Source organism: Silurus meridionalis, chromosome 5, assembly GCF_014805685.1.
Source record: "Silurus meridionalis isolate SWU-2019-XX chromosome 5, ASM1480568v1, whole genome shotgun sequence".
Lineage (NCBI taxonomy): Eukaryota > Metazoa > Chordata > Actinopteri > Siluriformes > Siluridae > Silurus > Silurus meridionalis.
The window spans coordinates 16,065,644-16,081,570 of NC_060888.1; the positions used below are offsets into that span (position 1 = coordinate 16,065,644).

At 37.1% G+C, this 15,927-nt stretch overlaps 1 protein-coding gene across 2 annotated transcripts in view; it reads right to left on the bottom strand.

The window, feature by feature from the left end:
• Positions 1 to 15,927, bottom strand: part of mrpl11 (mitochondrial ribosomal protein L11) — a 48,762-nt gene that overhangs the window by 27,789 nt on the left and 5,046 nt on the right. The window contains exons 2-3 of one of the 2 annotated variants that reach the window (XM_046850245.1): positions 13,251 to 13,286; positions 2,413 to 2,566 (exon numbers count right to left, since the gene is read on the bottom strand). In XM_046850245.1, coding sequence (XP_046706201.1) covers positions 2,413 to 2,535 — 123 coding nt within the window. In that variant the 5' untranslated portion in view covers positions 2,536 to 2,566; positions 13,251 to 13,286. The remainder of the gene's footprint in view (positions 1 to 2,412; positions 2,567 to 13,250; positions 13,287 to 15,927) is intronic. The other variant, XM_046850246.1, reaches the window with a different exon arrangement.

The following is a 15,927-nucleotide window of genomic DNA, read 5'->3' on the forward strand; positions in this document are numbered from 1 at the left end:
AATAACGACCCCAAAACACAGCCAAGATGAAATCTCCCTTGCTGAAGTGGTCAAGTATGTCTCCAGAGCTGAACCCTATTGAGCACCTGTGGGGCATCCTCAAGTGGAAGGTGGAGAAGGGCCACATGTCTAACATTCAGCAGCTCCGTGACGTCATTATGTGGAAGAGGATCCCAGCAACAACCTGTGCAGCTCTGGTAAATCACATGCCCAGGAGGATTAAAGCAGTGCAAGATTTATTATATAGAAATATTTTGTACACAGATTTGACATGTACTCATTTTTGTTGCCAATTATTTAGACAATAATGGCTGCATGTTGAGTTATTTTCAGAGGACAATACATCTGTACTGCTAGACAAGCTGCACATTGACTAAAGTATATAACATTTGTATTGTATTGTCCCTTGAAAAGATATACTAAAATAGTTGCTGAAATGTGAGAGGTGTACTTACATTTTTTAGATACTGTACATGTTTTCAAGCACAATTTAAAACTGTTGAGCAGGGCATTTAGCCTGTCCTGAGGTGCAAAATGCATCACACACAAGAAATGGCCCACAAGAGAAAAACAGGATACAGATCAGAGATGTAGCAAATAACCCAAGTGCCTTCTTATGTGCAACAATTAAACTAAGGTTATTGATTCTTTTCACTATGGATTTTTTTTTACTCTACACTGTGTTGTATGAAGCATGGCTCTGAAGCATTAGTACTCTGCTGTAATAAATGTTTGCTAGACCCTAACCAATTTCCCATTAGTCTGAATATAGAATGATGAGACAGCGCTGGGAAATCTGATCAACTCTCTGATCTCATATTTTATATGAACCTCAGCGACTCCCAGGATCGGTCTGAAGGATTTGCTTTGACATTCTTGTTTAATATTAAAGACAGACATGTCATCTCTGTTTGGGTAAATCAAGTTTCCCTGTTGTGAAAACCATCATCATCATTATTCAAATGCATGAGAAATGACATGAAACAAATAATTGTGGCAGGGGCAGGGATTACTGCAAAGGCTGATTCCCCCATTTATCACAGCCATTATCATAATTATGTTCAGGACAAAGAGCAGAGTGATTACTTGTGTAATTATGGCAATGAGTCTCCTTCACGTTTGACTGAAATGCCAAGAACCTCAAGTCTTAGGAGGTGGTGACACAGTATGTCATGGCCTACCGGACTGACAAGAAAATTAAATTGAAGTTCCATCACTTGCCACTAATACACTCTGCACTTTCCTGCCTCCCAACTATAACCCTTATTAACCTATTTCATTAAAACGGGGCTTGTTTGTCAATGGCTTACCTGCTTACATGCAACTTTACATATGAGCTCATGTGATTCATGGCTAATATTGGCAAAAAGGATTAAAAATACAAAACAGGTGTTATTCATCATGGTGTTATGCACAGTATTGCTTTAAGCATGCCTCTTCACTGGAGATAGATTTCAGAGAAATGAACAGAGGGGGATTAACAGAACCTGAACTCTATTACTTTCTTTTTCTTATTCTCCATAGCAAATATTTTCATTGTAAAGCATTTCTCTGTTGGGTCAAACTGGGGGAAAAAAAAATATAATCTAGCAGCAAAATTGCTATTTCTTACATATAAACTTGAATAACAGTGAATTTTTTGCTGACATGCTATGAAATGCCAGTAGCGGTCATTTACCCTATCCTTTTCTTCCACCTTTTGTTTCCATCTTTCTTCTGGCAATTTTACTCTAAATCATAATGTATGCACCTCAGCTAAATTTGTCAGTTGCTTTTTTCTTTTTCGTTCTTCTTTTATTTCTCTCATTTGTTCGAGTTTGCTCCCAGGCCGACATGCAACCTACCTCTATATGTTTACTCTGTCAGGGTTGGTTAGACAGAAAAGAGAAAAACCGAAAAAGTGAGAGGGGGAGATTAAAGGGCCCATGCCTTAAGCTAAAAGGATGCTGTGCACAATTTATTTACAGTTTACCCACACACACACACACACACACACACACACACACACACAGTGTCACAGCATCAGAGATTCGGACCAAGCAAGGCTGCTGACCGTATTTTGACACACACACACACAGTTTAAACACATGGCATTGTCTTGCTTGACTGCTCATTTCATCTCATTTCCAAGGCTGAACAGATTCCCGTATGCTGTAAAGTGCACTCTGGAGGCTACACAAAAGTGCCTTTATACAGAGGAACGCAGACCTCCGTTATTGTCATTAAGACAGACAGAAGCTTAATAGCATCATTAGAGTTTCAATTACACTCTTACTTAACTAGGTGTTTTATGTGTAAACAGCTATATGGCAGTGTCAGTATACCACTATATGAAACATTCATCTATTTAATAGACAGCAGAGTAGAAAGACCAAAGGGAAAAGGAGAAAAAAAAAGAAAAATTCTACCAACCTGACCCAGAATGGGGCCCAGTGGTGGTCCTGGAGCCGCCTGTCCCGATCTAACAATAGCTCTGATCACACCACCTGCATCCACCTTCTTCACTGCTTTCGCTGCCTTGGATATTTTAGACATCTTCCGTGAGTTTGTCTGGAGCTTGGCCTCCCTGTTCACAAAGGTAATTGCTGAGTTCTAATTTAAGGCATTAAAAATTCAGCACTCTACAATCGATATGTGACCAGAGGCAAAACAATGTGTTACCACCATCTCTCAGGTGCACTTGCTATATAGTCCCCCAAAAGACACAAAATTGTTAATTGTATGAACAAAAATTTTTTTAAAAAGCAACATACATATAATCGTATATCGCACACAATTGATTACAATATTTAACCGTGATTAATCGCAACTTAATCGCACATTTTTATCTGTTCTGAATGTACATGTAAATTTTTGCCATGTTTCCACACGGATTGTTTTAAATGCTGGATGTGAACATCAAGGTGGATTTTTGTGCTTGAAACAAGTGTTTAGTGATTTGAAAATAATTTTTTGTTAGAGTTGATTGTTTTTTTTTATATCTGAGAAAGAAAGGATGTTGCAAATAAATGTGTTTTGCATTGAAGGTCAAACAGAAATGCACGCTGCATTAATCACGTGTTAATAAAATGAGTGCTGTTAAAGAGTTAATGCATATAAGATTTATGCGTATAAGATTAGCACATTAATTTTGACAGCCCTAATATATATATATATATATATATATATATATATATATATATATATATATATATATATATGCACAACATTTTTAATTCTGATTTGGGACATGGAGAATGCCACTGATCAAAAAGTGAGGTAACTGACATTTAGGTGATTTTGCAGTACAAGTGAAATCGAAGGGCTCATATAGCAATGACTCGTTGTTTAAAGAAATCTAAAGAAACGTCATGGCCGGATCTTAAAAGAAATGCTAATTTTTTGACACATTGTGTAACACATTGTTCCTTTTGTGCAAACAAGTCAATTTAGGAGTGTGGTCCATCCAGACATGCTCTCAGATAATGAGCAACTCTGAAAAATAGTGTTAATAGACCCTAATAAATTTGCATCTGGTGCCAGTGTGGGTGAATACGTTGATGCATAAAGCAGTGAAAAAAATAGCAGATGGGAAGATATGGCGCGCGCGCGCACACACACACACACACACACACACACACACACACACACACACACACACACACACACACACACACACAGAGATCCATTATAAGCACAGCTCAGGCCCTATAAGGTACAGTAATAACTACAGCTGGGCTCATACTATGCTCTACATTAGGGTGCTAGAGCGTGGCTGGAGTAATGCCTGAGGACTCATTCATGACTGAATTAAATTGACAGATTTGATCAATTACTTGAGTGATGCAATAGCCAAAAATTTTGTGCAGAGGTTATTTTAAACACACACACACACACACACACACACACACACACACACACACACACACACACACACTCTCTTTAAGCTCCTTACACACAGATTAATAGGCTACACATTTGTTGAATCAGTATGGAAGAATGGCTTTGCAAATAGGCTAACGGCATACAAAAAATCCACAGAGTGACTTTAAGTGCTGTTTAATCAGTCACGGTGTGGTCACATTAATGCGATGCAAAGCAGTTATTAGAATCCATGAGACATTACACCCAGTCAAAGAAAAACGCACTCTCTATAAACAGGCACAAGGAACCTGCTTTAAAGTTTATCACCACAGATCACAGATCTACACACACAAAGGGACAAAAGCAAAGAATCCCTTTGAAGAGCACTGAGGCAGACAAGCTTGACCCGGATCTGCACCTTTAACGCGTGTACTGTATAGCACAAAAAAGGTGTGCAGTAAATACGCACACTTGATTTACTTTAAAATGCCAGGCACGTCAACTCCTTTATTTCCAGCTGCTCTAACGCATTTACACTCTTTAAGAAGCGCCTTGCAGGTTGGATCAATTTATTGGTCAGTCGGAGTGAACGCCTGGCAACCTTCCACTGTTGTGCAATCTCTATGTAGTAGTCAGAATCTGAAGAGTCTGACAGCAGGCCGAGAGCCTGAGCGAAGCAATTTACTGAAAAAGTGCTATTTGATCTGATGTCGAGTTTAGCTTACGAAGACCAATAAATGCCTGTTTTGTTTGAAATGGAATAGATTCCCTGATTGCTTGTTGCTTCACAACACTTCTCTGATCTTGAAATAATTTCTGACAGAACAATAAATAATAAAAAAAGTTTTTTTTGCACCAACACACAGAGAGAAGTGATATCCCGTTTAAACGTCGAGCCACCCATTTCAGGATGTAAGTGTTTACACACCGTATAAACCAAACAAAGGTCATTTCGAACAAAATATACTTTGCATGTTATTTTGATTTATTTCCTTCCGAATAAAAGGTAGTCAGTGTGACTGCTTGACTGACTTGTGCAAGGGCAAAACACCACATGGCTGATTCCAAACAAATACGACAGTAGTATACAACAAACCATTAAAAATGCATTTAATTTAATAAAACATTCTGAAAAATCACTGTGCCTTGTGGGCTGTGGAAAGACTGCAAGGAGAGAAAGAGCAAAGAAAGGGAGGAGCGGAGTGGCAGTAACCAACTAATGAGAGAAAACAGCAGATGGAGCGGATAAAACATTCCTCTTTCCTGATAATGCTCAGACATTAATTATCCAGTGTATCTGATTGCTAGCTAATAATTACTTGTTGTAAAGAAGCCAACAAACCAGGGGTGTAACAAAAAACTCCAGCCATGATTTAATACACAATACAGAGTTTTGATGTTTTGATTCAATTTGAATCTTAGTATATTCAACAAAATTTTAATAAATACAAATCTCAAACTGAAAAGACATTTTAAAGATCCTGAATTGTAAACAATGCAAAACAATTTAAAACTCAGTAAATTTAAAAATGGTTAAAAAAATATATCTAATGTATTACAGGGTCACCATACCTTAGAGAGTTTTTTATTTTTCATTATTAATTGTCCCCCGAAATGAATCTCAGAGCTGTTGAAATGATCAGCTAAACCAATATGCTTTGTAGCAGTGCCCGAGTCAGCATTTTATCCAGAAATAAAAAAACAAAATAGAGTTGTAAAATGCCATTGCACCATTTTGATGCTACTGAAGAGCTCTTTATAACGGGTATAACATGGTTGTATAACCATGTAACCTTTTATTCCATTTGTGTTGGTCATCATGATCGCAAATGCAGATGATTTCCTTTCAGAACTGTCTCTCCATTAAAGAATGTGATCATGTGACCAGGATGCTATTTATAAAATGTATCACGATGGCATACACAGTAATGCACTCTACGAAAAGAAGCTTAATGCAACTTGAATGCAACATAGAGATAATATTTATCTGCACCATTCTTATATTTCTGAAGTATTTTCTCAAGATCTTCTCTGGTGTCATCTAAGAACTGATTCTATGTTCAGGAAAAAGCTTACAAAGCATGTACAGGTCCTCACTGTGAGGGTACAAAATAAAATAAAAAATGGATACATTACTATTTGCAAGGTCAGCTTTAATAAGAGAAGAAAATTGAGCATCACAGTGACATTAGCAAGAACAGGATGTCCCTCCAAAAGGACCAGAAGGAAACTTTTCAGAAAGGTTACCAATCGACCTCCAGCAACATTAAAAGAGCTGCAGAAATATCTGGCAAGCACTGGTCACTCACTGCATGTGAACAGTCTCTCGTATTCTTCATTTTTTAGACTATGGGGAAAGATGGTTTCCCTTTCACAAGAGGAAACAAACAACGTATACATTTTTGTCTATAATTCACAAAGGCAAGACAGCTTATCACTCAAAGAACACCATATCCATAGTGAAGCATGCTGGCCCTGGGGGATAAAGGTGTAAAGTTGGCAGAGGTGAGTGTAAAAATGAGAGATTGCATGACAGCTGAATATAAGGGATTGAGAGAGAGAGAGAGAGAGAGAGAGAGAGAGCTTTAAATCAGTTACAACCTTTTCTCCACATCTACTCTAACCCCACCCACTACCATAAACAGCCATCCACTCTACACCTGGTTCAACAGTTCACAAAGGCTCCATTACCATTCATACATTGTTTTGCAGTGTTTTTCTTTTATGTAACTTTATGTTGTTTTTTGTAGCACCAGGGTTCTGGAGGAACTATGACTCATTTTACGGTGTACTGCAGGGGTGGCCAACCAGTCAGAGACCGAGAGCCACATTTTTTTACTGTGTTACCGCAAAGAGCCACATCATACACATGGGCACACATGAACATCACCCATCCCTTCCTCTTACACACACACACACCTCTGCTCAGCCAGATTTATTGTAAATGTCACACACCAACATAATGACAGAAATTAACTCCTACAGTTCTAAGACCACAGGACAGTCATTTTCAACAATGAACATTGTTTGAACTGTCTTACACACACAAACTCTGTTTAACCAAGTCCACAAACAAAAATATAATAATTTACAATAGTGTTTTTCTTTAACTATGCATGTTAGTGGGACTTTTGGCATTCCTTGCCTTAAACAATCCCCTTCAAATCTGCCTCTTATTCCGTTGTTGCCACTCGAAGCAATTCTTTCACATGGGTGTCAGTCAGAACAGATCGATGCTTTGATTTCACGTGTTTCAGGGTAGAAAACACAGACTTTGTGTTTTTTTTAATGTGCGTGTTTACTTCGCTTGAGTTCAACACGGTATTTTCGTCAAATGCGCATGTGCGTGAGATGAATATACCGCAGGGGTGGGCAATTCATTTTTACAAGGGGCCACATGAGAAACCTGAATTGTGTCAGAGGGCCACACCAACGATAATATTTTAGGGATGCACCGAAATGAAAATTCAATTCAAATGGCAATGAAATCCATAATTTTTGGTGTTATGCCTTTTGCCTTGGCACCATCACTGGAAAACTTTCCTGCCTTTTCAAAAACGTCCTCTACAGACGGAGTGCGCATGCTCGGATTGACTTTACTTTTCTGCGCCGCGTTCTTCTCATATTTAGAATGGCAATCGGGATGTTTGGATTTCAGGTGATAAATTAAACCCGACGTGGAGAAACTCTTATATACAGATACACCCCCTCTTGAAATTTCAGGAACCGTGTGCTGGCTGCGCTTTTTTATTGCGTCATTACAATTGCCGAACATTTTCGGTGCATTTCTGTAATTTATGAATGGCCTCACGCGGGCCGGACAGGGACGTACAAAGGGCCCGATGCGGCCCGCGGGCCGTAGTTTGCCCAGGTCTGATATACCGCAAAGTTTCTCAGTAGGGGCAAGCTCATTTAAGTCTTAAAAATACCGTATTGAACACGCACATTAAAAAACAAACAAACACAAACTCCGATATGAACGTAAGAGCCGCATGAAACCAGCCAAAGAGCCGCATGGGTTGGCCACCCCTGGTGGACTGCTTCAGCGATATATGGTTAAAATTACAAAAGTTTCTTGACTTGACTTGATATACATTCACGTGTACCAGTTGCAATCCTTTTTTCGGACAGTATAATATTGTGTTGCCAGTGTGTTAAAGTCTGAGTTCTGAGGAATGTATAAAGTGGCAGACCGCAACTTTGTTTAGTCTCCACCGTACACTTTAAGCGCACTTTTTGTTCTTAAACTTGAAAACATACGCAACAATGCGAGGGGTATAAAAAAAGAAACTAGAGTTAGCGTAGTGGCACTGTGGCTACTTGCTCCATACTGGAAATACGATTTGTAGTGCGTTGTTTTGCAGGTGTGTGAAATTGCAGCCACTTCCGTTTTGACAACAGTCACGCTATATGGATTTGTTTGCGTTTTTATGTCCAGCTTAAAAAATTTCTCTCAAAAGGAGAAAATCCTGACAACTTCACATATCGAGTGATTGAATGAAAGATGGAAAGAAAGTAAGACATTTGTTGAAGTATGCTGAAATAAGTAGTACATATCTTAAGACAATTAAATATTAAATGTAAAACACATACACACACACACACACACACACGTATTACCCAAATGAGGTCTAACGAAGATGAACTATTAACTTTTATTTTTCCATTTATTTAATTTTATTTAATCAATTTTTCAATTTAATTGCTTTCTCATTTCTCATCTCATATCTCATCTAATTGCTTGCTCTACTCTATTTTAATATAATATATATATATTTTTTTTACAAATATTATAAAATATTATTTTAGATATTATTTAAACAAGCAGGCATTTTTAAAATTCGTTTTAGAATGGTCCCAGAAATTCTATATGATGGTCCCACAAACTAAGAAACATGACTTAAATAAAGCGGTACATACTGAAACATGAATTTTGTGTACCGTTACCGTTTTGTGCATAGTTATTCATTTTGCTATATTTGTTTTACCTCCAATTTATTTTTTTATTTTTTTATAAAGATTTCAGTTTACGTTCTGTTCAGTTATCAATTTAATTGCTCTGTTTCGGATTGGTGCTTGGGCAATACAAAATATTTTCATACCAATACTGCATGCATTAAACTGAATTAAACTTAATAAGAGAGCATGAGGGTGTGGGTGAAAGAGGGGGACAGAGTGAGGGATGATCTATAAAAAGAGATGCAAGTGTTATGGTGAGAGAAAAGGAGAACTGAGTGCATGGGGTTAACATAGGAATCTGAAAGTGGTAAAAAGAGAGGGGGAGAGAGAGGATAGTATAAGGGGCTAGGAGTATGGGGATGAGAGTGATACCTGAAAGTGTGAGGGAGATTAAGAGAGGAAAAAGCCACCAAGACAGTATTAAGTATGACTTCAAAAGATTGTTATCCTATCTCCTATCTACAGGTCATATACACCATATTCGAAATATATGTTAAAAATTTATACTGAACATATTAAGCCATTACACCCTTATTTGGAGGAACATAGCTTGAGCATCATGCAAAATTCCAAAACACTGCAGAAAATGTTCCATTTCCATCATTTAATGTTTTCATAAAAAAGATCTACATTAAATTGAACTCACTACAATTACATTTTCACTCTCCAGTGTTCGGTATTGTTTAAAGATTATTAATCACACTCTTGATATCACCCAAATGAGGATGGGTTCCCCCTTTTGAGTCCGGTTCCTCTAAAGGTTTCTTCCTCATAACATCTAAGAAAGTTTTACCTTGCCACAGTCGCCATGGCTGCTCATCAGGGATAAATACACATCGTTCACCTTAACTGTTAAATTCTGTAAAGCTGCTTTGAGACAATATCTGTTGTGAAAAGTGCAATAACTTGACTTAAATTGGAACACGATTGGCAGAGAAGAACCTCTGACACCACAGGTGCACTCATGATCTAAAGCCGAGTAACTCATATGTTTACAAATAATTATGCTGAAATTTTGTAATCCATTACTAAAAAAAAAAATAGTTGAAGGTTAAAAACGGGTCAATACACAGGCTAATCAACTGCTTATTTCAGTTCTCAGCTGAAGATAATGAAGTTTAGATAGAAAATGTAATACCCAAATCACACCAGTACACACAAGAAGAGGAGCTCTGATATTAGATTTATAGCCCAGAGACAAAGAAAAATAACAAAAGAGAGTCTTCACCCAAAGATTTATGCAGCATTTGCATATATAGATTTACAACCTGCCATATTGAAAGCCAGCCAGTTCATCAGGTTTCTCCCTCTATTGATATATTTATTTTCAGTTTGAAACAAATTGAACTTGCACACATGGGAAAAGAGCTTTGTTCAGACTGAAGAATAACCAATTTGTAAGTCCTGCTGAGTAAAGAATTTTTGCCCCCCAACCCTCTTTTTTAATTGTACATAATAGGCAGGATTTGTTGCAGTAAATAGTAAAAGCTACTAAAATCGGCTACTTATGCATCTCAAAAAAGCATTCATGTGGAAAATTATTAAGTGAATCATTAGAATTTTAAGGTGAAGAATAAGCAAACCAAATGGTGCTTAGAATGTACTGCAATCACAATCTGGCTAATTGTTTCTCATACCTTTTATTACTGTAAAAAAAACCTGCACTTGTAAAAAATAAGCTATTTTCCCTCCAACATACATACTGTAAACTTTAGGTATTTGCAGGTATTAAAGAAAAGTTTAAAGTCTGCTGGAAGAGGCCTGTGTTGGTTCAGGTCATAGTAAGATTTACTTGAATGCCAGGACCCAAGGCTTCCTAGCAGAAATTGCATCGAGCAGACCTTGCATGCTTTTCAGAGTTCATCCTGGAGTCATCTCTTCCCTGGGTAAAAAAAACCCTACAGACATCTGGCCATTTACATGATGTAAAAGAAATCCGATTTATTAGGCTACCTTCTTCATGGTTCAGGTTTGATGCTCACATGCCCATTGTAGGAACTTTTGGCAGTAGCTAGGGGTCAGAACAGGCATTTTGCCCAGCCTTTGCTCCATGCACATCAGGGAGTGTGTCCAGTGTCTCCAGTTCACCAGTTGTCTCTCTTAGAACACTTTTGTTATATACTAATCAATGAACCAGGGACACACAACAAGACCTGTCATTGTGAAGATGCTTTGAGTCATCTAGCAATCCTTGTCAATGTTGCTAAGATCCTTATGGATATTTCCTGCTTGGAATACATGAGCAGCAAGTCTATCTAATTTCGTTATCAACACATGTCCGCTTAAAACACAAAAACAGGTGTGAAATGTAAAACAATTGTTAGAACAAATCAAACCAATTATTTAAACAAGGACAATAATTGAGATATGTATGGTAAACAGTTCACTGGAGAAGTATGTTTACATAATTGCTCCAAATTTTGTTGTGAAATGTTTATTGCTGTTCTGAATAATAAATCATGTCCATGCAGCTACTGCATGAGCATATAAACAGCTGTGGCAGAGAGATTTTAATTTTTTTTTTTTAAGTGTTGAGCTTCAGGGAATGAGCCAACCTTTTAACACAGCTGTAGTCCCTATATAACTACCCTGGAGGAACACAGTTAAAGAATAATCACTCAATTAACTTTTTAATATTTATCATAGGAAAGAGGGACCGGCCCTTTAGCCTGCATGTGGCCTTTATTTCATGGCTTGCTACGATACCTGCACTTCAAATGCAACTGTGATACAGAGATGAGTCACCGCCAATAAAAGGCTAATGAAACGAAACGTCATACTGCTTCATACTGCAGCTGAGCTTTTATAAGCCACCGAGTGCACAGAAGCATCACAATTCAAAGAGCACAGCAGGGTATTAGTATTCCAGCCACTGTTCCAGAAGTTGCATATTGATAGTGGCAGGACTGTGGGAGGGTCAGTGGGGTGGCCCAAAGAAGAACTTCTTTTCTCAGGTGAAGTTTGTGAGAATTTTTTAAAAAGACAAAAATCACCCCCCACATCAATTTTACATTCCCAAACACCACTGCACCAATTTCCATTTCCAGCTACATCCAAAGTATATTAACTCAGTATATTAGCTTTAAAAGAAAAAAAAAAAAAAAAGGTTCACACTGAGCCATCTGACCACAGAAACCACAGCTTGCTCTTGGAGGTCACGTAGTATTGATTTCACCAATTAACAAACCATTTCATGTTCTAATAGAGGCACCTTCTAGAACTACACCATTAAATAGCATGATACTGAAACACTGTTGTATACTTGATTTAGTTTTTGCTCAGGAGGTGTTGATTCATTTTTTGAACAGCACGGCAATGCAGATTTATATTAATGTGTTTGTTCTAATACTTTATTATTTCTATAGCAACGGCTCACACTGCGACTCTGAGAGTATGGTAGCTGCTCAAAATAAATGGAGTTATTGGTGTAATTGCTTATGCAAGCGCGGTTTTCTGTGAGATGTTTAACATTTTTAAAAGAATAACTGTCAGAGGTTATGCTGAAAGTCTTCAGAATGAGGGACTTTGTAGTTCTTGTCAACATGACAAGCTGCTCGTTTTCATGTGTTATGAACTTCAAAAATATGCTGGTGAGGAAACATCTGTTGATCTCAAGTAAGTGATAAAAACTTAATTTGTGTAGTGGGTGTTTCACAACAAAGTCTAAAATATATGACATTTTGTTCATTCATTTACGAAAAAATATTTAACCATTGGCAAATTAGTGTTGTGACATACCAGTATCGTAAAGTAATTTAATGAAAAATCTAATAGCATCACCTGATCCTGTTATTAATTATTTTACTACAACCACACGTATTGCATTTTTACTCCTATTTTAAAGATTATATCTATTAAGTGACTGCTTTATTTTGCTGAAATGAACCCAGTTTCATTCTTTCCTGAATGCAACATGTATTATGATAATGTTACAAATAGTACATGATAATCAGTAGTAAATCATCTCTTCCATTAAAGAATTTCATAATTTGCTGCTGAGCTGTAAATACCAAATCTAAACACCAACAGCACTATGGGGACAAATTGTGATATATTTTTTTTTATTATTCTTTAGTTCTCTATGCATCCTACATTAATGAAAGAGATCAAATCTTAGGAATGTTAATGCATTCGATGTATTGTAGATAAAAAGCAACCAGGTCATAGACTCCCCAGTCACAGAGTCTTTTAGCCATACTAATTCTCTAATCTCCAAGCAAACCATGACTCACTGCATACTGGTGTATTAAACCTGCTGCTGTCATAAAAGCTTTTTTCCTTTTTTTTTTTTAAATACCCTTTGACTGAGGCAGACATATTGAACATTAAAGTGTAGTTTTAATAGAAGTCAGGGCAGAGATTCCCTAGAGCATCATGGCTCAAAGATTATTAAATGGTAGAGCGAGCAACACAATGAATACATTCTCTCTCGTTTACGATGAGCTTACCTTTGTGATGTTTTTGGGAAACTTATCACTGAGCAACTGCAAAAGAAAGCAAAAAAATATAATAAAAAAATTACTTAGTAGACTAGGCTAGTAAGTAAGGCAACAATTAAAAAAAATAAAAATTAAAAAATAATAATAATAATAATAAAAAACAATGAGGTTTCATTTTCAATCATTTGTTTTGTGGCAAACATCTATATCTGATGAAATTCAGATGGAACCACATAAACAGCACATGCTGATGTATTTTAGTCAATAAAATGAATCACCTAATCATATGAATGAAATACTTATATTTACAATTTGCTGATTTACATTCCTCCCTTTCTGTATACCAAAAGACAGCCGATATCCATCATTAAATTATATAACCATTTTTCGAATTGTAGGCGAATTGTGCTGTGGCCCGTTCTGCTGTACGGACTGCTGCAAAACATCTACACAGTAATGACACCGCTGATGTACTCACATACTAATCAGTACTGCAGTATGCAATTTGGGAACAAGTATATGATACGGGGTCACAAAAGAACTTCGACGTGACTACCAGTTACTGAACATTATGTAGAATTCAAACGCTCTATAAAACCCTTGCCATTTCTCAAATGTAAATGTTAGCCAACAAGTTTTATTTTTTATTGTACTTGTTGTGGTGTGGATTATCAGTGCCCTGCTTGTGCTTAGTGAACCACTGTGGTTCATATATGTTTTTTTGTGGGATCAAAACTTTGTTACCGGGACATGATGTGACCATGCTTATTCTTTGCAATGCTGAATATCTCAGGTTAAAGAGCTAGTTGGCTAGACAATATACACACTAGGCTTGGGCAAAAACAATGTTTTTTCCATACATGATAGTGTGTATCCATGATATCCAGGATTGACTATATTGTATTACCAGACCTGCCGACCATTATGCATTTTGTATAAAAAAACACCCAAAACAGAAGGTAAAACAATCACCATGTGTGTGAGAAATGTTTCTGCATGAACTCTGCAAGATTTCAAACTAATATGGGGAATATCTGGCCTCGTGGTGAGCTTTTGTCTCATCCAGGGACACTCACGTGAGATCCGAGGTAAACTGTTTTTTAAGTACATCAATGTAAAATAAGAACGAGCAGTGTATGTTTTCTCCCTAATTATAGTTTGGGACAGTTTTCACCCTTCAGGTAGAGCTCTCCTATTACCCACCTCTGAGGCACGTGAAGCCAGCCGACCGTATTATTTCAAACTGCTCATGTAGTTCAGTGATTGAGATGAGAAAAAGAGTATGCCACCCCTCCCTCCCTCCCTCCCTCCCTCCCTGAAAGCATGGCCAATTTTGCTCTCTTGGACTCCAAGCCACGGATGACTGCCCATGTCAATTGGGATTCGAAATTTCGATTTCCAGACGATAAGGCGAACGCTTTTCCTTTTTTCTCCACTCAGGTGCCCATCAGTGTATATTTGACTTCGCTAGTATTAGCAAATAAGGATTTTTGATAAGATTCAGATCTGGTCGCTGTCTGGATCATTTTAAACTTTGATATTCCTTTGAAGACATTCCTTTTTTGATGTGGATTTTTTCACTTTCTGGTTTTATCATGCTGTAAGGTGAACTTGTTCATCTCCAGACAGATTTAAAATCGGAACTGTTCATGAATCAGTCTGCCTTGAAAAATGTCCAAGTCTCACTAAAGAGAAGCAGCCCCATGGCATTATACTGCAATCACCACTTTTCATTGTGAGTATGGTTCTTGGGTAAAACCTGTCTTATTTCCAGCCTGAAATTTATCTTATGCCCAAAAAGTTCTTTCTTGTGAATGTTGCTCTGAATGTCTGGTATTCTGTTGGCATCTTCCAGATAAAGTCAATTCTTTTTAAAGTCCTTTTTTTTGTTTCTGGTACTGCATTTCCTCCACTCACCCTCAAGTTGTTCCATGGTACTGTTTTGAAATTTCTTCTGATCAGTTCCTTTTGACAATGAGATCCTGTATGTGCTTTGTTTGGATTCAGCAGTTCAATGAAACCAAGAAACTCCTAAAGAAATGGCGGCTCTTTATTCATGGTTAATCAGAAACTCCTGATTAATTAAGTGTAAGGCAATTATGTGTGAAGAGTTAGAAATTAACAGAATTCTTCTAGCCCTGCCTCTAATTTTTTATTTTATTTTTTTTTACTTTTTTATTGTTCAACAATTAGAACTTTGTACAACACCACAGTATTCGATATTCACCTTTCCAATCAATTACATATTCACTGGAAAGATAGTCACTATTAATTAAACAAAACAAGACAAGAGCACATGGAAATTAAACCGTTGTTCTGCTCATCACACCATTTTATATGCTGACAAAAAGGGTTTAATGCTTTTTTGCATTTTTCCCCTCACTTGCTCTCATATGACGCACCCAAAACATTTCAATTTGTTTTCCACTTAAATTGTTCTGGTTGCTATATCATGTAAGTGTATTAGAAAAGTGTTACACTCAAAATCCTTACCTTTTAATACAGAATGCCAAATATTCACTGTATATAGACCAGGGGAACCTTGTTATCCTTGTCATTGTAATTTCTTTTATTGAAATGTGGTGTTATGCTTATTTCCAGCACATTATTCAATCTTTTACCATAATATTTTGCAGTGGAAAAGAAAAAAAAGGACATTATCATCTAGTTTGTGTATTCTGTAATT